This window comes from Belonocnema kinseyi, chromosome 2 (genome assembly GCF_010883055.1).
Source record: "Belonocnema kinseyi isolate 2016_QV_RU_SX_M_011 chromosome 2, B_treatae_v1, whole genome shotgun sequence".
NCBI classification, from domain to species: Eukaryota; Metazoa; Arthropoda; class Insecta; order Hymenoptera; family Cynipidae; genus Belonocnema; species Belonocnema kinseyi.
Window position 1 is genome coordinate 110,034,297 of NC_046658.1, and position 24,391 is coordinate 110,058,687.

The following is a 24,391-nucleotide window of genomic DNA, read 5'->3' on the forward strand; positions in this document are numbered from 1 at the left end:
TCGGAGCAGTGTTGCGGAACGAACGTGTTATTTACTTAAATAGCACGAGAATTCTGGATCAATATGAAAAATCTCTATCCCTTCCACACACTACTCCTTTCCGCTACCGAGTGAGTCACGCCTACGCTTAATGGTGTAATAATAATAAAAAAAAACTTCAAGGGACTTCTAGTAATTTCTACGGATTTCACTGAATTCGAGTGATTGAAATTCAAGGGCGTTAAAAGATTATTAAAAAATATATAAGATCTCGAGGTATTTTTACGGGTTTCAAGGGATTTTGAAGAGTTCAAGTGATTTAAAAAGGTTAACGAATTTTTCCGAAAATCCTAGAATTCTAAACTGACCAGATTACAGGATTTCAAAACTTTTAAAGTCTTTTAAACCATCACAAAAATAGTTTCCACCTCTATGTATTAACTAAAAAATTGCACGAGACTATTATCCGAAATATTTTCAATATTCATGCTACTATTAACACTGTTTTGAATTCCTGAAACGAGGCCGAGGCATGCGGGAGTCTTTTTTCCTTAAAAAAAGCCTCTTTGTGTTAAAACGAGACCTAGTTTATTAAAACAAATTGTTTTCTCCGATATAAAGCAGAATTATTAATTTATAATAATACATTCTTCATTAATTTTTTTGTTAAATGAAAGGATTAAGTTCTGAAATTAAAATATGATTAGTTTTTTCTTGTGCACGTTTATTTCAAAGAACAATAAAATTGATTTGAAGGATATAACGCTGTTATTTTATATTCTTTTTATGACCGTTGTTACCATATGATTCAGTTATAATGTCATACACTAGAACTTGTTTAATAGTATGACACAAGCGACTTTTTAAATTGATTAGTTTGACTTTCTGATAAATGCAGGATTATATTCAACCATACATATTATTAATTATCACGATTTTAAATTCATAAATTTCGAGCCAGGTTTTATAATTTCTTAATTACCAAATATCTTTCCATCTGATGTCTAAATTGAAGTCTCTTGTTAAATTTTACAACATCTCACTGGCTACCCATAAATAACATAACACACTTTTTGTCAATTTTTTACCCCTTCCCTCACCCATGTAACAATTTACAATGCAGGAGTCTACCCCTCCCCCTACGTTACGTAATTTTCGCAAATATTTTCAGCAGAAAAATATTGACCAAAAACATAATTAAAATTTTTTTCTCTTAATTACTGTAGCCTCTTCGAAATGACTTAAAATCTTTGGAAATACCTTAAAATATTTTTAAATCTCTTTAAATGTTTGAAATTATTTGAGATCCCTCAATTCTCATTCATAAATTATTTAAAATTTCATTAAAATATTGTAAAACACCTAAAAATTCGTTGAAATTTGTTGATATTCCTTAAAATTCCTTAAAACTTTGTATATCTCTTGAAACTTTCTTGGAATCCTTGAAAGTAATATAAAATATTTTTAATCCGTTGAATTCCTTCGATATTTTTTAAAGCTCCTGAAAATTCTTTGGAATCTTTTAAAATACCTTAAATCTTTGAAATCCTTTGTAATCTATTCAAATTCTTGAGATATACTTATATTCCTCGGAGTATCTGAAAACCCCTTTAAATACTTCAACTTCCTCAATTTTCAGGAATAAATTCTTTGAAATATTATAAAATTTCATGAATTCCCACAAAATTTCATAAAATCAGATGATATCCGTTGAAATCCCTTGAAATATTTGAAGATTTATGGAATCCTTGATCCTGAATAATTGATTAAAATACCTTTTTGAGAGCCTTTAAAATCCTCTAAGAGTATTTAAATCCTCGAAAAACTGATAAAATCTCGTTAAATACGTTAAAAATCCTGGGAAATTCTTTGAAAAATTTGGAAATCTTGGTAATCTTATGCAATTTCTTGTAGCTTTTCAAATATCCAGTGAACTTGAATAAATTCTGATTATATTCCTTAAAATTCCTTGACATTTTTTCAATCGAACTTCCTTGGAATCCTGCAAATTTCATGTATTCTTTTAAAACAAATTCGTCAATTCTTGTGATTAAATTCTTTGAAGTTTCATCAAAATGAGGATATTCCTTGAAATAAGAGATGTTCAATGAATCCCTTGGGATTTTGAAAAATTCATTGAAATACCTTATTAAAGTCCTTTAAGATACAGTGAACCATAGAGATAGGGCCCCCTGATATAGTCCTTCCGAGAATTGACTGCGCGTCGCAAGAAGGAGTAAAAGAAGCTGGGCGGGGTGAGCGGCGGTGGCTCAGGCGCGAACAAACCTAAGCATTTGCTACGAAACGGCACTCTATCTGGGTAATTCCCCACCTCATCCAGCCTCAAAACCGGCCCAGTATCAGAGTTTTACTGTACTTTAATATTACTGAAATACTCAGAAATCTTATAAATTCTCGTAAAATTCATTGAGATTCTTTAAAAATACTTTGAAATATTTGGAAATCCTCTGAAATCCTTTGGAAATGTTTTCACATTAATCCGATAAACCTTTGCATTAATTTTGTCGTAGTTTACATTAATATTACACTGTTAGAAATTTTCGGAAATTTTCAATACATTTAAGATACTAAAGTAACTGAAATTTACGAAATTAGGTTGCTGAAAATGAAATTCCGTAACTTTTATAGTAAATTTACTAAATTTTTATTTAACTTCAGAAGCAGTTTCTGAAAATTACGTATATTTTCTTAAAATTCCTAAATGGTAACAGAAATATAAGTTATCGCGACGTAAAGAAATGCGCAGTTGCATGCGCACTCCTCGCTTCTCGAGCGCGTGTGGGTAGTAGACGAAGCATGAAAGTTCAGTATTGGTGGTAATCGGCGCGTTGGAAAGATTTTAAAAAAATTTTCTTACGTAAGGCGGGCATTTTATTATTGTACAAAATTTGTCGGAACATCACACGCTAAAGAAACCTGAGGAGTAAAAACGAACCTGGCTAATAACAATTTTTTTTAAAGACAGGGAATTTTATTGGTTAGGGAAACTGTCAAGTAAAATATATTTGAAATTTTTTCAATTTTAGTTTGAAATTAGTTTATTTCGTTTATAAAAGATTCTAGGTTAAACATGTTACAAGTTTACGATTTTGCTCTTTGAATATTAATATGGGCAGGAAAATGAAAAATTGGTCAGTGGGCAATTAGAGAAAATTAAAAATAAAGTTTTGCGGTAATCACATCATATAATATTCTTGTTATTGGTTTGTTTGCCCTGTGTTTATATTTATTTGTTTGCAGTGGCTTTCTCCACAATATTACCTTTTTACTTATAAATTTTATCACTTGTTTGAAAATTTATAAATTTTTTTGAAAAGAAATCCTTTCTGGTAGAAAATTGAATTTTTTTGCTAAAAATTCAACTAGTTTCATAGAAAATTAACTTATTTTTTATATCTCATATTTCAATTTTAATAGAAAGAGAAATTTTCGAAAAGTAGTTAAATTTTCATCCAAAAAAGATTTTTTTGACTTTTTAACTTATGCTAAAAAGTCAAACAAAATCTTTTTTGGTTGAAAATTCAACTATTTTTAGAAAATTTCTCTTTCTTTTAAAAAAAGTAATCTATTTTACTATAAATTGTATCTTTCTTCGATGAAAATGCAACGGTTTGGTTTAAAATTCAAGAATATGTATTAAAGTATTTTTTCTTCTTTGTTAAAAATTCAACTGTTTTATTGAAAATTCATATTTTTGGGTAGAAAATGCAACTATTCCCATAGACAATTTTTTTCTCATTCAAAACTCATATTTTTATGCCGAAAAGTGAAACTGAAATCTTTTTTGGATAAAAATTTTGCTATTTGAAAAATCGTATTTTTGGGTTAATAATTAAATTATAATTTTCGTGGAAGGTTTACTTCTTGTTGTAATCTTATATTTTGATATTGAAATGTCAAAATAAAGTATTTTCGGATGAAAATTCAGTTTTTTTTTAATTTGTATTTTTGATTTAAAAATTCATCCGTTCTAGTAGAAATTTCGTCTTTCTTGAATAAAAGAGCTACTGTTTGCTTGAAAGTCAAGCATTTCTCTGTTTGAGGATACATCTTTTTTTTGTTGAAAATTTTGGTTGAACCACTTTTTTAAGAAATCTATTTTCAAGCAGTATTCGTATTTTAGTTGAAAATTAATTTCTTTATTTGAAGTTTTAGCTATTGTGCTACAAATGAATTTTTTTCCTGAAAATACAATTTTTTGCAAAAAAATTACACACGAATATTATTTATAATAAATAAAATAACATTTTGTTTAAATTTTGTGAGTAAAGTTCTCTAAACATGTAATTTATATAGACATTATTGTTTGGTTAATTAATTTTAATATAAATTTGCAGTATATAGTTGTCTTAAAAATCAAAATTTAAGTAAGATTATATACGAAGTTAGTCTTAACTTCAGTTATTACGAACGAAGTTAGTCACAACTTTAGTTATATTTTCTTTCTATTTAGATTTTTATGACAAATATAGACTTTATGTTTTATATTAAAATAATGAAATAAAAAAATTTTAAGTTCTAGGAATTTGCAGTTACAGTAACTGAAAATTCCTAAACTGCAACAAAATTTTGTGATGCATGTGACTGGAGTTTCATGCAGTTACCTTTGCTGAAATTTCTGTCACAGTTTCGGAAAATTCAGAAACGGTTTCTGCATAAAGCTTTAGTGACGCGTCTCTGAAAATTCCTACAGAAATTTCTAACAGTGTAGGCGGGTAATATTAATTTTAAAAATAGGAAAAACTCAGATTTATTGTATATTTTTTTTACATAATAATGGAAAATAAATCAATGATGCTAATATATTTATACTGGTATGAAGGCTTTATAAAATTGTTACAATCCTCTATTATAAAATTACTAAACTTTAACGTTATACATTATAATTTGGGATAGATCAATTTCCTATAAGGATGATTTGTGGAAAATATTACATTTTCCCGAACTCTCTCTCCCCAAACAGCTATTACGCAGTTTACGAAGGACCCCTCATAGGATCTTAGATTGTTATTAAACGTTTTATGTTAATGGCAAGAAGAAAAATTATTAACCCACTTTCGCTGTTTGTAGATATACCGCGTATAATGAAATCAATTAAAACGTATACATTCGGTCAATCGAATTCCCGAGGTCGATTACTTAATAGAAAATGAATAAAAACAAGGAATCTTCATTTTTCACGATTTATTGCAGGTGTTTGATGCGTAAGCTTATAAGATTCATTGACTTGGCTGGTTGACCTCTAACATCACACTACTAAAGAAAGTGTAATTTGTAAAACATGTTTGCTATATGCGTAGAAGGGATGCCTTTTGCGTTCAATTTCAAGGCGGATCTTTAAACGAAAATTCCGTTACAAGGAAAAATAAGTATAGATAAAAAAATTAACCGGGGGCAAAATAACTTTATTATTAATAATGTCCTATTGAAAATTCCGACGTGAACTACGTAGGAACCACATGGGAAACTACGTCACTTAAAACAAATATTTGATGTGAATAGTTTTTTTTTTTTTATTACAAAAATTATCTTTAACTTCACCACAAATTTTCTAGAAAAATGTAAACATATAGTCATGAAATTCATAATCAAGTCATGGCATAGGAAACTACGTCGGAAAACATGTCGTAATCTACGTCGGAAGCGACGGCGTATATTACGTCGTTAACTATCCCAATTATTACAGTCGAATATTTATATCAGAAAGTAATCCTTACAAAGTTAACGGCATCATTATAACTCTTTTATGTCTTACGATAAGCTTTTCTAGATAGACTCAACTTATATTTCGCGACGCTGCAAAAATTGATTTAAATAAACAATTCTCGTTAAAAATTTACGTAGCATATCTTTACTTTTCTTGGAAGTTAAAATTTGTTTTATGAAATTAGATACTTAATTAGTAATTCTAATTAATTAAATATTTTTTATAAAAAAGTCTGTAGCATTTTAATTAGTACTTCGCTTGATGAGAAAAGGTTTCTAATGTTGCGTGAAACACGCAATTATGAATGAGTTTAAGTACCAATAAGGCAGTATCTACTCGAATCGAAAAAAACCCGGCTGTTTGGGCCTTCCAGTACGTAAAAATAACCGCTTGGAATTATGCGAGCATGCGACGAAGTGATTTTCCGGGTTTGAAGAATTTTAGAAGTACCCAGAATGCATAATATCGAGACGTTCGAACTATGTATGCTAAAATCAAATGGTTTTCTATTTATACGCGTATGCAGCTCGCATACGGTCGAAATGTGTAGAAATTACCGAACATCTGTTTACTTCCAAGAAAAAATTATGAAAAAATATTGTTAGTATTTATGAAAGAATACAAGACGGACACTTATGAAAGCTAGTTTACTAATCATCAATCAAAGATATGAAGATAAATCATGAAAATTATCTTTTTTCATTTATTTTATTACTTTTCAGAAAGATTTCTCTTAAACCCATGTTTTTATTACACACTACCGGCTGAAATTACCTATACAATTATTTTTGTACTGTTATTAAAGTGCCTTAATTTTAACTCGTTTACCCCAGGGGGGGGGGTCAATTTGACCCAGGCCGAAATTTCAAATCGGCGCCATTTTTGAACCGAGCAAGTAGACCGGTTCTTACCCACACCTAAAAATCTTACTCAAGGATAGAAGCCTTATTATATGCACAGTTTCCACTTGATAGCATCCTTCAGTCAGCTATAGGGTTCAGTCAAAGTGCAGTTCGGGTCGATTTACCCCCCCCCCCCCCCCCCCCCCCCCCCCCCCCCCCGGGGTTTAACGTATGCATTTTGTCAGACCGCATTTGGGGTATTTTTACTATTTTTCTTTTTTTTTTCTATACTAGCGAGGGTAAGGTGAATGCACTCGTTACTTCTTATAAGTCAAAATATAAAAATTGATTATTTATTACATTTCAATTAAGTTAGCACGATAATAGGAGGACGAACGATAACAGGTGCATTTACCTAACGATTTTATTTCATATGATTTGTATAAGAAAAAGCATGGTCCTCTGTGTACATATTTAGTTAAAAAAATAATTTTTTGTTACTAAATAAATGGTTTGGCATAGAAAAATGTGTATATTTCTATCAAAACCTCGTACATTCACACCTAAAAAAATGCATGAGTTCATGTTAAAAATTAAGGCATTTAATTCCGTGAAAATTTCTTGCAAAATTTTTTCATTGAAAGGCACACTCGTCCCTTTTATATTTCTTTTTGAACCGTTCAATTTTATTAATTTGTTTCTGAGTTACGAATTTTGGAAAAAAAAATTTTCTATGAGTTTATTTGTTTATTTTTATATATATCATCAATAATATCTTAAAAACACATATAGCGAAATTTTACCATCAAGTAGAAGTTTCAAACAAGAACCGTGTTTTTTTCAGATTTTTAGGAACACGTTTTCGATTTTTTTAAAGCGTCGGGTCGATTTGACCCCCCCTCCTGGGGTTAAGTGGTGCAAAAAAAAAAGCCCTGAGGTTAACGGGTTAATAATATTAACATAAACTTCGCCGGGTAAAACTGAGAAATTACCGGGAATTTGATTCAGTGACCAAGATTTTATCTTGATTGTGCGCTATGCATATAAAAAGTGTTTTGATGGGTATATTATTACTCTCATTTGTTATCATTAAATACTTTGTTCATTTTATTAATTCAGAATTTAAATTTGTTTGAAAAATGATTAGAATTTAGCTAAATTTTAAATAAAATGAGCCCAGCTAGAATTAATTTGTTCATTTTTGTTAAGCTATATTATTTGTACATGGTTGTCGTAGGTTATTTTTGATTGAAGATTCGTCTTTTTAGTTGAAAATCCTTTTTTTAAAGTTAATTTTGTTATTAAAAAATTAACAATTCAAGGTTTTTTAGTTTTTTTAAGTTGAATGCTTATCTCTTTGGTTAATAAATAAAATATTTTGTTGAAAATCCGTTTTTAAATTTAAAATTAATTTTTTACCCGAAAATGTTAAATTTTCTATTTTTCTTTGAAAATTTATATGTTTGAAGGAAAATTAGACTTATTGATATAAAACTAATCTTTTTCCTTGAAAATGCCTCTTTTGATAACACTGTAATTATTGGATTGAAAATTTACTTTTTTTGTTGAAAATTCATGTCTTTGGTTGCAAATGTATTGTTATACGTCTTTTTTTTATAGGAAATTAACCTTATTTTTACCTGCAGGCTGAAAATATAACTCTGGTTCAAAATATAATTATTTTCGACAGAAAATTCGTCCTTTTGGATTTAAAATTTATTAATTTTAATTAAAAAATGAACTATCATATAAAAAATGCAATTATTTGATTGAAAATGCAACTGTTTTAGTTTTAAATTTAATATTTTTTGCTTGAAAATTCAATCCTTTGGTTGAAAATTTACTTCTGTAGGTTGAAAATTCAAAAATTTGGTTAAAAATTTAACAATTTGGTTGAAAATTTCGTAATTTTCTTCAAAATTAAAATGTTTGGTTAGAAAGTCATCTGATTTGCTCGAAAATTCAGCAGTTCTGTTGAAAATTCGTCCTTTTGGATTGAATATTCATCCTTTATTATAGCAAAGTCAATTTTCTTCGCTGTTGTCGAAGCTGTGGTTTAGAATTCAGCTGCTGAATTGCCTCGAAATTGAATTTAAAAATTCTTATGTCTTGGAAAACGTACAAAAGTCCTAGATTTTTTTGTGAAGAAATGCTAGAAACACAGTTTTAAGGATTTTTTCTAAATTTTCAAATGTTTGCACAGTCAAAAATTATCAGTACAACCAGCGTAAATATGCTCTATTAAAATCACTTCTGGCTTTAAAATATACTCGCTGAAAAAAGGAGCGAGAAACTTTTGTAAAAAATAATGATGTTTTTAATAAGCTTATGAAATCCCACATTGAATGACCCATAATAGAGATATTTAGATTTTTAAAGACAATATAGCACGTGAGAAGTTAATAAAAATGTAAGAATTTCTCGAAGTTTGTACTTTGACTTACATTTTTGGCATGGCGTAGGAAAGTTATAGCAATAATATAAATTTGTTGCCCCACAGTGTTTGAGGTCTTATATTGAATCTAAGCCAAAAATTTTTTAAATCTATTGGTTCGCCAGATACGAATAAAAATGGCCGTGAAAGCGGTTAAAATTCGACGCAGACAGGCTTGGACATTTCTTGTCATATCTTGGGAATTCTTGAATATTTTTGAAGTTTGATTTTACCAAATTAAAGATAATACTTCAAAGATTACGGCAAGTTAATTTCATTTTTTTCTCCATAAGTTTCCTAAGTCACAGCACCAGTTGAAGTTAAAAACAAAATCTGACAAGGGGAGGTCGCGAAATGTGCGTCGCCGATTCGATGGGGCTTCACAGGGTGAAAGACACGAAGGAATAATTTAAGGGATCATTATTGAAGGAATAACTCCTTCGTGGTGAAAGAACATCAGATTTCATTTTAGATGAGTATTTTTTTCGATCCAACGGGCCTTAATTTTCATGATATCGATATGGAGTAGTTGCGCGGCGCACATCTCACGGCCGAGAGCGGTAATTGTCGACTGAGCCTCGGACATTTTGAGTCGTATCTCGAGAACCCGTAAAGATTTTTTAAGTTTTATTGGCTTAAATTATAGATAAGCTTTCAAGGACTCTGTAGTACAAATTTTATATTTTTTCTACAACTTTCCTAGGTCATGCGACAAGTTAAAGTCGAGTTACAAAATTCAAGAAATTCTTGCTTTTTTAACTTCTCAATCGCTATATTCTTTCTAAAAGGTAAAAAATATCTCTATCAGAGGTAATTCGGTGCGGAGTTTAATAAGTTTTTAAACGGGTTTTAAACAAGTTTCTTGCTTCTTTTCTGAACGAGTAATTACGTTTCGAAGTTAGCAGTGATTTTTAATAGTAGTCGCGCTGGTCGTAACAATTTCCTACGGTACTATACATACATATGGCACATCCCTGTTTATCTAGTGTGTATGTATGTTATATATATATGTTGGCTCAATTCTCTAGTTGACCAGCAGACTAGAACCGAGCTTCCTCAACTAAAATATATAGGTCAGTTGGCATACTATTCGCCAGAAGCTAAACCCTTTGTCGCGATAGTCCGTTAAATCCGAGAGAATATCTTTGTGTGCGAGAATGTTTAGAGGGTTTGAAACGCATGGAAGCCGAAATGCCGAAATACCGAGCGAGGAAGTCAAAGTCAACATGTGGTTATAATCAGGCGCGTAGGAAGTTCTGTTAGAACAAAGGCTCTCTGTGAGAAAATACATAACTTGGCGCCTAGTTCAAATATATTGCGTGAAACGTCTTAAATGAACTTGACTTTTTTCTCACAATATTTATTCTTTCTAATAGAGGAAGCTTTCTAATTGCAACAATTTCGAAAAAAATTGAATTCGTTAACTGAAGGTTCCTCAATTAAAAAATACTTTAATAACACAATGTTACACACTATAATAACACAATGTTACATAACATAATAATACAAATCTTATACAATATTCTAAGCAGTTGTCCGGGTGTTACACATTTTTGTGAACGTCAACTTAAAGCTCGTCTTAAAGACGATTACATATAAATTGATATAATACGGAAGGGTTATTATTATTTTCTTTTGAAGTTATTTTCACAATATCTGAAAACTGACCGAAAGATTTCGAAAAATATTTATTATCTTTTTTAGCACTTTATAATATATAACCGTCCGCGAATAAAAGGACCTAACTCACGGTAGCTTCATTTTAAATGAGGAGCAGTTGAAGATGCGCCAAGAACTGCATAGGAGGGCCTCACTGTAATTACAATTTTTATGTTATAGGAATAATATTTTCTATTATGAAAGTGGAAATAAAAAACTATCGATTGATGTAAAAAAACTAAAAATCAATTTTTTTCCGCTTTAGGTCTCTTTTTTCGTGGACAGTCACAGACTTGAAAATTGGGGTTTCTATAGTGAAAGGTTTTTTGATTAACATAATTTAAAGTTGATTCAAGAATATAAAAGATTCCTTGACACGAGGCGAATCGATTGATCTATAATATTAACAAATTTGATCAAAAATTAAGGAAATTATGATGATTTATATTATTTGAAAATTTTACTTTTCAAGTAGAAATTTTCTCATTTACACAATAGAAAGTTTATGTAAGAGTAGAAAAGGCTAATTTATTCGAGACGGATTGACCTTTTAGTATTTTTTTATTTGAACTTCCTCTATAAGGAAACTAATTTATTTGCTAATTAACCAGAATGAGGAAGCAAAGTGCTGATCAAATAAGCACCATAAAATTGTAAATACGAGTACAAAGTGGAAACTCCCAAAAGTTTACTGAAATTTCGATACAAATAGCCGGGTTTTTCGGTAAAAATAGCGGGGATCGAATACGCGTAGACACTCTCTTTTTACACCTATTTCAGTGAAAAATGTAGGTTTTGCAATTTTTATTCTAAAATTTGGTATTTAAATGTATTCAAATATTTAAAACCGGGAATTTTTTTTGAATGTGAAAAACTGGCAAATAACAGTAAATTTATTTTTTTGATCGGAAATCATACAATTTTTTAGAAGATAAATCTGTCCAACCAAGTAAAGTGAAAACAATTAAATTGTTTCAAACGTTTCAGTGCATAATTATGGCCCTCATGAGTAATTTTTTTTAAATCTGTAAAAATTACATAATTTCTTTAAGCAACTCAATTTACAATTGAAGCATTATTCTTTGGTTGATATTGCAGTTCTAAAAATAAAAAAAAAGTTGTTTTTTCAGTCGAATATTCTCAGTAAAAATAAGACTGTTCGTAAGTTTAGTTGTTTTTCTTTATTTTAAAAATTAAACTGTAATGAATGTTCTGTTATCATTACGAATTATTTCTGGAAAAGTAAAATGTTATCAAAAATCACACTGTAGTTAAATAATTCTTAAAATATTCTTTTAAACAATTATAGCGATGTAGATTTAATGAAGAAATTTTAAAAAATTTCTTTAATTTTTGTAGAAAAAAATAGTTTTAAATATTGCATTTTTTATGTAAAAAAAAGCAACAACGAATTTCAAAATTCTTACAGAACAAAAATTAAGGAGTTAATGATTTTAAAAATTGAATTGTAGTTCAAGAATTAAGAATAAAAATAAATGATTTCACCACACGAATCTGAATCTTTTTAAATTTAAGCAATTTACAGAATTCTACGTTCAAAATTTTACTGTTGAAACTGAAAGCATAATAAAACAAATTTAAACGGTTGTTTGAAACTTATTAACTATTTTCAAATTAAATATCTTCCAATTGTTTGAGATAGCCTTGAATAGTTAAAATTTTAGAGTGCTCGATTTAAACTTTGAGTGTCACAATTTTAATTGTCCTGTTTTAAAAAATTGTAATTTTTAAGTAAAATTATTGAATTTCGGCGTATAATAACAATTAAGTTGTTAAAAAAAATTAATAGTTCAATTCTTAGAATTTCTTACTTAAAATAATTTATAATGATATAATTAAAATTTATTGTTTCATGCGTCAGTTTATAAAAGTTTATAATTTTTAAATTTTCATTTCTTGCGGCATTTAATTTAAAAAGTCTCCATTTTATACGTGTTAATTATTGACCCTTTGAATTAAGAATATCGAGATAAAAAAATATTGAAGCTTCAATTTTAAAAGTTTAAAATTTAAGAGTTTCGTTTTCAATGCTTTATTTTGCATTTCAGTTATAGTACTTCAAATGTAGAAATTTTAAGTTTTAAGAATTCGAATTTTTTAATTTCAATGGCTATGGAAAATGTTTGAGAACCTAGAAATGACCGGACATTTTTTCCTCGATTAAAACGGCCACTCTGCATGCACATATACAACCATTTTTTCCACACAATGTTTGATAAACTGATCCATAAGAAATCCATTAAAAATAAAACTTTAAAAGTTGAACAAATTTCTGTTGAAAGAGGTCAAAAGTTCAAGAGTTTTAAAATAAATTATTCTTTAAAATTCAGCTGGGATTATTTTGTGAGTCCCAAATTCTATTTTAAAATATTTTTAAAATTCGGTTTTGGAATATTTGGTTCTGGGACCAGTTTTTGTCTGGGTCCAAATGAATGTTTGAATTCAGAGTAGGGGGACTCGCAAGGGCACATTAGGATGCCAACCCAAAACCAGCCGATATGTAAAATTCTTATGAAACACGCCCATCCGCTCGTTAAGCAACTCTGTGGATTAGGACCCTATACGATCTCAAAAGAAAAAGTATAATAAACTAAAGAAAAACGAGAAAACTGAGATCTTAAGGAATTTCAAGCTAGAAGTTTTTGATAATATAATTTTGGATATGTAAACCAAATAGTTTTATAATTTGCAATTGACAATTAAGAGATATATATGCAGGGCTCGAATTTTTACAGCTTTTTAAACAAAATTTCGACTTTTTGAATAAAAATGCGACTAACCGACTTTCCCCCGTTTTTCTCGAAAGTTCGCTATACTTAGATTCAACTTTGATCACAATACTAGGACTTTTAAAATTAGGATTATAAAAAAAATTGTGCCATTTTGATTAAAAACATTAAAAATTAAATAATTTCTGATTAAAGCTTTATTTCGAGAAACTTTTTAATTAATAACCTTTGAAAATTAATCATTTATAATTTCGTGAATTTGTATTCAATTTGATAATTTTTATAAATTGAAAACAGTTGAAAATTGTTGAGTCGAAAATGTTTAAAATCGATTAATTTCAAATTTCATTACGGTTTTCACAATTAATTTTAATGATGATGAAAAAGCAACACCAGAATTATTTAAAAAACAGGTTTTTCATAATTATAACAATTAGGGACCAGACCCACCTTTCTTAGTTAGGCAATAAAAAAGTGTCGGTACGGTGGGAATCTGGTCACGTGACGCTCGTCCCATTGCCTTAAAGACTTCCTAGGTTTTTCCCTTTTTTCAAGGAACTTCTTCTTTTTCGGGTTTTTCGGTTAAATGCGAACTGAATTAATAGAACACAATAAGAAAATCTAACTAGTTTTGGTTAAATATTAAATATTTTTGTGGGTGATTCTCAATCAATCTATTTCGATTATTACATTTTCCAAACAGGAAAAGAAACATTAAAAAAAATTAATTAATTTCTAAAATTGCTAATGTTTAATACATTATTGTTACAAAACTTTAAATTAAAAGATTTCTTTGAAGAAATTGAGGTTAAATATTAAGATTCAATTCAAAGAATTCTCAAAATGTAACCTGCAGATATGAACGAATCATGATTTTACTCTCTATTTGAAAAAATTTTAATTTATGATCGAAAAGAAATGTATTCTTTTTATGCATAATTTTATGCAAAAAGAGCATGAAAAAATGCACAAGTAAAACACAGATTTTCAAACTATACCTCACTTTTCGGCTCATTAGAGACAAAAATAACATTAAAAATTAGACTACTTGGTTGAAATCTCGTCTTTCTTGGTTGAAAAAGAATTTTATTGTTGAAAATTTAACAGTTTCCTAAAGAATTCATCTTTTTGGTATGGAAGCTAAACTATTCGGTTTAAAATTCATCTATTTTGTCGAAAATTCATCACTTTTAATTGAAAGTCTAACTATTTGTTTGTAAATGATCTATTTCTTGAAAATTCAAATTTTCAGTCGGATAAACTTTTTTGGTCCCAAATTTAACCTTTTTTTGCACATTCATCTTTTGGAATAGATCATTCGCTCTCATAGATAAAATTTTTTTTATGATTTAAAAGTAATTGTTTAAATTAAATATTATATATTCTTGGTAGAAAAACTATCTCTTTTTTCTTGAAAATTCGTCTCCTTTCATTAAAAGTTCAACTATTAGGTTTTATATTTACTTCATTATATTTATTTGATTGACAATTCATTTGTTTCGTTTTTAAATTCAAAATTTGTTGGGTTTAAAAGTCAAATTTTTTATAAACTAGTTAACTTTTTAACTTGAAAACTCTACTATTTTGTTTCAAGATTTCAAGTGATTTTTTAGGAATTTATCGGTTTTTTGCGGATGTTACGAGATTTCAGAGGATTTCAAAGATTTCACTATTTTTAAATAGTTTTGAAAGATGTCATCGATTTCAAGATATTATACGGGATTTTATTCTATACTTGTGGGATAAGTAGGAGTTTTACAAGATTTAAGGGATTATGTGAATTTCAAAAGAAATTATAAGATTTCAAGGGATTTCCATGGGGACTTTAAGGGATTTTGAAAAGTTCAATGAATTTAAAAATATTGGGTTGAAAATTCGTCTTTTATGGTTAAAAATTTAACTACTTTTTTGATGATGCAATATATTTCGACTTGTAATCGTTGCTACTTAAAAAAACATTTTATACTTAATTCAATATTGTATCTATATTAAATTGATTTACAAGAAAAATCACCGTATTTCCCATGTTTTGAGAGCATTTTGAGCTGTGATGTCTCATTTGAAATTAATCCAAGTTGACAAATTTAACAGTTCAAAAAGAAATATTGTAAACCCAGATTGGGAATTCTTCAAGCAGAACGGCTATTGTTATTTTTTAAATAAAATTTTATTTTATTTTTCAAAAATATTGAAAATCAATGCGAATTATGTTCTCTTTCTAAAAAATGAAGTTATTATTTCATTCATAGAATGTCTAATACTCTTGAATATTTTCAAAAGTTTGATGCGACTTTTTATGGATTTCTTTAAAAATTCCATTTGGCTTTCGTTGCAATATAATCGATCCGAATACTGATATGAAACACAAATAAATATTAAACATTTATTGTTTATAAAGAAACACTGACTTAAATTTCGCTCGAATTCGTACTTGCCTATTATTTTCAAACTGATCTATTATAGATCGTGTAAATTTATGAGATAATGAACAAAATTTGAAACATTTTCTATCAAAAACACCATAAATATTGAAACCGGTTTGTAGGAGGCCGCGAGTACGTTGTAAAAGTATCAAGAATGTTGTAACCTCGGTTTTAACAGTAACGCCCTATAAGTTCCTGGAGGTAGTTCAAGGTTTTCTCCATTATTATTAGTAAATGAGATTCTTGCTTCATCTCGCTACTTTATTTGAATGACAAAGATGTTACTACTTTCCCATTTTCCCTGTTGGAATATAAAATTAGAATAAAGACGTTACGTCGATACTGACTCTATGATTGATGAGTGTAATCAATTTATCAAATTGACGGTGAATACGTAAGCAGGCAGTATTATTGTTAAAACATAATTGTCCAGATAATTCTTATTATTCCTCGTGCTCGATTGGACTCTTAATTAGTTACTGATGAGAGTCATTTGCGATTTAGTCGCATTTCTTATAAGATGTGAGAAAAATAGTGTATAATTATATTTCGTAATTATAATTGATCAAATGTGAAACATTGATGTTGGCAGATGTGGCCTTGTATTGTTTTTTTTAGCTATAGTGCTTGATTTATAGAATGATGTATTATGTTATTATTTTAGTGATTTACTATATTTATGGACAATTATGCTGTTTTTTTTTTTAAACGTTAAGAAATATAATCTAATATCAGTGTTACGATACTTATCATGGAATTCTAGGAAGTCAGGAAAAGTCAGGGAATCTTCGATAAACTGAAGTTCATGTTAATTTTGTTTTTATTGAACAATTTTGTTGAAAAATCATTCTTTGGGTTCTGAGTTCGTTTTTTTTTTTGGTTTGAAGTTCATCTATTTCCATTAAAATTGCTTTTTTATGATAAAAATTACAATTTTCTGGCTAAAAATTAATATGTTTCGGCTGAGGATTCAACTTTTTTTAAAATTCGTATTTTTTGGTTGAACTGTCAGGTATTACACTTTTGTTGATAACTCATATTTTTCCAAATTTCAAATATACTTTTTTCAATTATAAGTATACCTTTTTTGATTTAAAATTGAACTATTTTGTTGAAAATCCTTTTTGTTTGTTGAAAATTAGTTTTTCAACTGAAAATGTAACTATTTCTTGTTCAGTTGAACATTTTTCTTCTTCATTTGAAAAATGAAGTATATTTGGCTACAAATTTCTGTATATATATTTCTGTATATAGTTCTTCGGTTGTAAATTCATTTTATTCATTAAAAATTCATTTTCTTGTTTTTAAATCAATCTTTTTCAATGGAAATTTATTTCTGCGATTGAAAAGTCTTTTTTTTTATTGAAAATAATTGTATTAACTGAAAATGGGTCTATTTAATTTTTTGCCGAAATTTTTTTATATAGAAATTTAATCTTCCTAGTTGAAAATTCATCTGTTTCATTTGGAAGTTCACGTATTTTGTTGTAAAAATCCATTCTTTTTGTTGAGAATTTTAATATTTGCTTAAAAATTAATTTCTTTGGGTGAAAATCCGTCCTTTTGGATTACAAATTCAATTTTTTGTTAAAAGTTTACATTTTCGGGTTGAAAACTTAAATGTTTTTCAGGGAATTAGTCTTTTTGCTGGCCTGAAAATTCCACATTTGGGATTAGACTTTTTCTTCTTTATTGGCTTATTAAATTTTCATGGTTGAAAATTCAACTCTTTTGTTGACAATTCCTCTTTTTGGTTTAAAAACTAGTCTTTTTTTGGTTGAGGATTAAATAAATTTGTTGATAGGTATTATTTTTTCGTCTAATTCAACTATTTTTGATTGAAAATTATTATATCTTTTTGTTGAAAATATCAACTATTACAATTATTTCTTGGAAATTTTATTTTTTTATCGAAGATTCATCACTTTAGTTGAAAATTCTTTTTGTCTTGTTTGAAAATTAATTTTTTGATCTACAAATTTAATTCTTCCATTTTCGGTTCAAAATTTATCTTTTTGAGTAAAGAACTCGACTATTTTGTTAAAAATTGATGTATTTTATGTATGTGTTACGTATACATTTTTGATGACATATAAAATTATGTATGACTCGCCTCTAGAAGTCTTTGAAATCAATTTAAAAACAAACATTTTTTTGCATAAACCAATTAAAAATTGGTCAGGGAAAAGTGAGGTAATTTCGAAATTGGGTTTTTGTAGCAGCCCTGAATATGCTTATATTTATTTTTGTTGTTAAAAAGGGAATTGCGATGAGAGGAAAGGGGACTAGACTTAAAAGTAAGTTTCATGTCCAGTAGAAAGATGAAGAAATACATTTTTAAGAATAGAATGCACTGTAAAAAATAGAATATTCTTGTCATTAGGATTTTTTAATAAGCAAAACATGTTAAAACTATTTTTGACAAGCAAAAACAAGCTTTTAGTCTGCCTTGTGGTCGGCCACCCATATAGTAGATAGACTTCTAGAGTCCAGTTACGCCATTTTTACTCTTTCATCAATGTTTGACGTGTAAATTTATTTTTCTTGTAAATTCGATTGATTTAGTGGCAAACACTAAAAATAAGTTTCTTTCAAAACTGCATTCACTATCCTAGACGTGTTTTATTAACATACCCTGTATCAAATGTTAACTACACAAATTTAAAAAATGATATTGTTCAATTTTCATAAAAAATAAAATTAACGGTGCTTTCTCCGAACACGCTATGTTTTGAATGATTTCAACTCGAAAGGGCTTACACCTTCCGTGGTTTTTCTTTTTAAACTTCTGACATGTCTCACGATCATTCTGGGCAACAAAAAAATCGTGTGGCCCTTTTTTCAGAAAACTTCATTTCTTATTTTTTGAAGAGGCTGATCAAAATATTTCCATGAAACTAAGTTTAAAGTGAAATTTTATTGGCTTACACCAGGCCTTTTCAGGGAGGACTAAATTCATTATATTTTCTCACGGGCCAGATGACACTTTAACACCATTACGCCTCCTTCCTGAGATGTAAGAGTGAGCCGGAAGATTCCCAAGCTGAGTGAAGAGTCGTACTGGCGGAAACGATACATCTGACCCGTGAGTAAAAATCATGAAACCCCTCACTTAGACGATTTAGTTTAGCATCCAAAAAAGTGAAATTTTTTTACACTTGGGAAAAAGTGGAAAAAATTAGTTTTTTCCGAAGTTAGATTACTTTCAGTCCATATAAAATCCCAAGTACCTCAAACTTCCGGGTTTCGGGGGTTTCGGTGTAAACTGATTTTTTTCAAGTTGTTTGCATAGGACCGTGAACCCTGGTTTTTAACCTATATCGCTTTACAATAATTTGTTAGGGACTAATATTGAATCGCTTTTTTGTGCAAAATACAAAATTATCTTTGAAAATCAGTCCTGATCATTAGCGATTTTTTCGCTGAGTTTTCTCTACTTTTATAAAGAGGTCAAAATTTAATAAACGTATATTAGTCCGTATATCTAATAATTATTCCTGAAAAAAATCGTTGTTTATTAAAGAATAGTTTAGAATTCATTCTGAGCTACTAGAATCAGATGATGAATTTTTTTTCAACCACACAAACTGTTTACTTTGGTATGCATCAAAATTTGGTTGAATCAAACATATTTTGAATAATTCGAGAAAATATTTGATTGACCCAAGTGAATTTATTGGTTGAATCAACCAAATACCGGACCGAAAAATCTTAAAGACCGGGAAAAACCGGGAAACGACCGTGAATTAATTTTTTTATCGGGAATTTGACAAATTTTTGAAAAAACAGCCTTCCAAGTTTGATTTCAAATTTTTTTTCAATAATTAGTTGAGTTGTTATCTTTTTACGTTCTCATATCAGTTAGTTTATAATGCGTAATTAGAAAATCTTTTACTTAAAAAGAAGACTTTGAGATCGAAAATTTTGAATAAAAAAACATTTTTCGTTGATCAACTGTGAATATACATTATAAAGATTTTTTAAGTTGAGCAGTACTTTAAGGATTAACAAGTAAATAGTTGATTGTACATGACGCGATTCAGAATCTGTTCAAAAATAAAGAATTTTCAGATGTGAATATCCGATTGAAACCTTATTAACTATTTTCATTTCAAAATTAATTTCAAAATAATATATTGATAATGCAAGGTGTTTAATAAATTTCAAATATAAGTTCCAATCTACAATTAAAAAATTTGAAATGTGTTCAATTAAGAAAAAACAACAATTGCTTCATCTTTAAAATAATTTGACTGTTCATTTAAAATCAGTCATTATAAATCAAATATTCAAAACTAAACCAAAAACGTAAGTTTTAGATGTAACAATTGTAATTGTTCTATTATAAGAATTTTAGTTTTTAAGTAAAATTGTTGAATTTTGATATATAAATAAATATTGAAAACCTATTTCTAGGAAAAAATCGAGTAATGTGAAGGGATATTTGGAATTGTTGAAAAGATTCTGATATATTAAAAAATATATTACCGACATATATCAGCTATTCCTACCGAAATTTCGGTGTAGATAGCCCACAGCCTTTTCAAAATTGTCAAAATTAAATCTGGAAGATTTTAAGGAAATTTTTTTAATTTTGCATGATTTTTTTTTAACCAAATTTTAAGAAAAATTCTAATTATTTTTAAAGTAGTTTAGAAGTTTTGCAAAAATTTCAAACATAATTTTAAATTTGAATAAATGTGGGAAAACATGTCGATTTTCTGAAATTTCGAATTAAATTTTTCAGGCTTTTTAAGGATTTTAAAACTATTTAAAATAAAAATAATTTAACCTCTAATTGAGAAGTGTTTCGCTTATTTAAAAAATGTAATCATTCAATGTTTAATGTTTCTAGCTTAAAATTACTTAAACTGATTTGTAGCTTAGTTTTTATTACTTCAAATGAAAACATTTTTACCTTAAGAGTTCAAATTTTTTAATTTTATTGACTGTCAAAAATGTTTGTAAACCGAGAAATGACCGGGAATTTTTTCTTTGATTGTAACGGCCACCCTGAAAAACCAAAAAAATTGTTGGGACAACCGAATATTTTGTTGTCTATATAATAACCATATTCTATGGTTAAGCCAACAAAAATTTGGTTCATTCAACTAAATCGTTTTTTGAATGTTTCAGATTAAAATTGCTGCTATATAATAGAAGCATAGAAATAAAAAATGATCGATGTGTTTGATTTGTTTGCAGAATAAATGGTATTTGGCGACCATGTACAGCCTAAATGTGAATATGAATCCTAGCCCTTCGGCTGCCGCGGGTCTTCTTGGTGTCGCGGCGGCCGAGGTCACTCCAAGGACACCGGAAATCGTAAACTCCCTTATCGCCATGACCAATCCTTTCGAGGGTTACAATCATGAAAAATGTAGAGATCGCACCGACTCCACTAGCAGCGGCGAACCCAGTCCACCCAGTGTTCAACACACTTGTAGTCAGCTTATTAAAGAAGGTATTTTTATTCAAGATTCAAATGAAATCTGCTTTCTAATAAATAATTTTATGCGCCGAAATCAGAGTATGAAAAAATTTACAAATGAAAATTAGATTTTTAATTTGTCAATTTTTCTCATGCTCTGATTTCGGTGCATTAAATTATTCAGAAGAAGACAGATTTTATTTTGCTGATAGGTTTTATGTTAATAAGAGTGTAAAAAATTAATTTAAAAAATTATATTTGCATATAACTTTCGAAATAATTCGAATTTTGTGAACGTTTTTTTGTATCCTGAACAAAATTTTCTTGGTACTTACATGGTTCTGACGTAACACCCTTCAATTGTGAACCTATATAGAATTTTAAGAAAGTGCAAGTTACCCATATTTTCGTAACACAAAATTTAACTTAACCTTTGTAGATATAAGATGAATATAATCATTTAAAAATGAAATTCTGTGAATATTTTTATTTTGGTGAGCAATTTGAAGAAATTGAAAAGATCAATCATACTCAATACTTTTTTCTATTGAAAAAACTAACAAATCCTAATTCGAGTAAACCAGATAAAATAGCCGACAAAGTCAAAAACGTCAAAAGGGGACATTTCCGTGAAAATAGAGGCCACCTGATTTTCGTTTTTCGTTAGTCATATCCTAATTTTTATGATACACACGATAATTTTTTTTATCCATGCAACATGAAAGTGGTCTAAATTTGGAGGTAAATAAGCTCAAGGTTATGTACTTTTGACTATCCTTTAGAAAAAATCATTGCAAAAATTGTGCAAATTTTAAGGCTTTTCCTTTTGATGCATGAAAACTTTTGGTTGATTAATTTTAAGGTCATGTACCATTAATTCCGTACGGATTTTGTGTGTATGGGGGGGGGGGGGGGGGGGGGGGGGGTGCTGGAAAATCTTAATAATCTTTACGTGAAGGGGGCAGATCATTCTTAAATTAATTTTTCCTCTTATTACTTATTTTGTCAAAAAAAGGAAGACTGATTGAAACTGTTGAAATTACTTTTTTACTATCTTAAACATTATAACATTATGTTGTTTTATTTATATTTGATTGTTCAATATTTCATGTTACGTCTAATATAAATATAGAATCCTTTATTCATTCATTTCATTCTTGAAATCTTGTGTATATTTTTCATGCAATATAGTGGAATCGCTGGGAATTTTCACAATTTTTTCAAATTCAGTGAATTTTTGTAAAATTTTCTCAATCCCTTTAAATTTTCTATTTTGTAAGAAATTTAAAGTCCTTTGAAAGACATATATAATCTCTTAAAATCCCTTTAAAATGATTAAACTTCCTGGAAATCACTTGAAATCCCTTAAAAACTGCGTGGAAATAACTTACAATTCTTTGAGAATCCGTGAAATTCATTGATATTCTTGAAATCTTGAAAATCCTCAAAAATCCTTAAAAATCCGTAGGAATCCCCGAAAATCTTTAAAAATCGGTTAAAGTCCTTGAAATCCTGTGAAAGATTTCAAATTGTTACGAGATTTCTTGAAATCTTTGGAAATCCCTTTAAATTCTTTGAGATTCCGTGAAATTTTTTAAAATAGTTGAAAAAATCTTAAAAATTTGTAAATACGTTAAAATCCCTTATATAACATTAAAATCCATGAAAATCCCTTAAAATCTATAAAAGTCGGTTAAAATCCTTTAAACTTCTTGAAATATCTCCATGAATTACGAGATCCCTTGAAATATTTTAAGACCGTTTAAAATTTATTAAAATCCGTGGAAATCTCATAAAATGTCTCGAAATTCGTTAAATTCCTTGAAATTCCGTAAAATATTTTGAAATATTATGATATTCCTTGACATTTTCGAAGTCCCTTCAAAATGCAATATTTTAAAAGCCATGAAAAAATTTTCATCATTCCCTAAAATCCTTTATAATATTCGTAAATCCTTTAAAATTTACTTAAATTTGTTCAAATCTCTTTATTTCAATAAAAACTGTGGAAATATCTTAAAACTCTTTGAGATTCTGTGAAATATTTTAAAAGCTTTGAAATCTTTAAAATCCGTCTAAATCTTATGGAATATTTAAAATCCGTGAAAATCCTTTAAAATCTCTAAAAATCGGTTAATATTCTTGAAAGCCCGTGAAGCATTTCGAAATATTATGAGATTCCTTGAAATCTTTCAAATCTCTTTAAAATTCTTTTGATCTCTTGAAATACCTTAAAATATTTTTAAATATTTTAAAATCTATGAAAAATTCCGTGTAATCCTCTAAAATCCTGTATAATGTGCAGAAATCCTTTAAAATTTCGTTAAAATGTTTGAATCCCTTGAAATCCTTTACAATTTTTTGAGGTTCCATGAATTCCTTGAAGTCGCTTGAAATCCTGAAAATTCCACTAAAATACCTTATAATTCTTTTTAATCCGTGGGAAACCCTTTAAAATCTCTAAAAATCGGTTAAAGTCCTTGAAATTCTGTAAAATATTTCGAAGTAATACGAAATTCCTTTAAATTTTTTAAATCCCTTTAAAAATCAATGGAATGTTTAAAATCTGTGGAATCTTTCCGAATCTCCAGAAATGCTTTTAAATATTTTAAAACCGTGAAACGAAACCCTAAAAAATCCGTGAATGTAGTTTGAAATATTTTTAAATCCTTAAAATCGCTTGAAATCTTAGAAATCCTATTAAAATTCCTAACAGTCCTTTCAAATATGCTTAATCTTTTAAAATCTCGAAAAAATCGTTTTAAATCCTTGAAATGCCGTGAAATTTTCGAAATCTTACGAGATTATTTGAAATCCCGTAAAATTTCTGGAAATCTGACATAAAATTTTAGATCCTTTAAAATATTGTAACGTGCCTCGGAAAAATTAAGATTCTCTTAATTTCTTCAAACTCTTAAAGTCTATTTGAAACTTGTGAAACATTTCGTCATCATTTGGAATCGTTTGAAATACCCTAAAACTTTTTGATCCCTTAAAAATCTCATGAAATTCCTGAAAAGGTTTAGAAATCTCGTTAAATTCCGTAGAAATGTTGTAATTCTTGAAAAGACTTTGTTTAGTCCTTTGAAATACCTTAAAAAACCTTGAAATCTATAGAAATCATTGAAAATTACACTTTTAGTGG

The 24,391-nt window shown here is 28.4% G+C and overlaps 1 protein-coding gene across 4 annotated transcripts in view; it reads left to right on the plus strand.

Moving 5' to 3' along the window:
* The window catches only part of LOC117167358 (activating transcription factor 3-like), an 87,569-nt gene that overhangs the window by 56,039 nt on the left and 7,139 nt on the right, over positions 1–24,391 (plus strand). For 2 of the 4 annotated variants that reach the window (XM_033352227.1, XM_033352231.1), the window contains exon 2: positions 21,021–21,279. In XM_033352227.1, the coding sequence (XP_033208118.1) occupies positions 21,042–21,279 (238 nt within the window). In that variant the 5' untranslated portion in view covers positions 21,021–21,041. Of the gene's footprint in view, positions 1–18,748; positions 18,901–21,020; positions 21,280–24,391 lie in introns of all 4 variants that reach the window. The other 2 variants (XM_033352229.1, XM_033352228.1) reach the window with 2 other exon arrangements.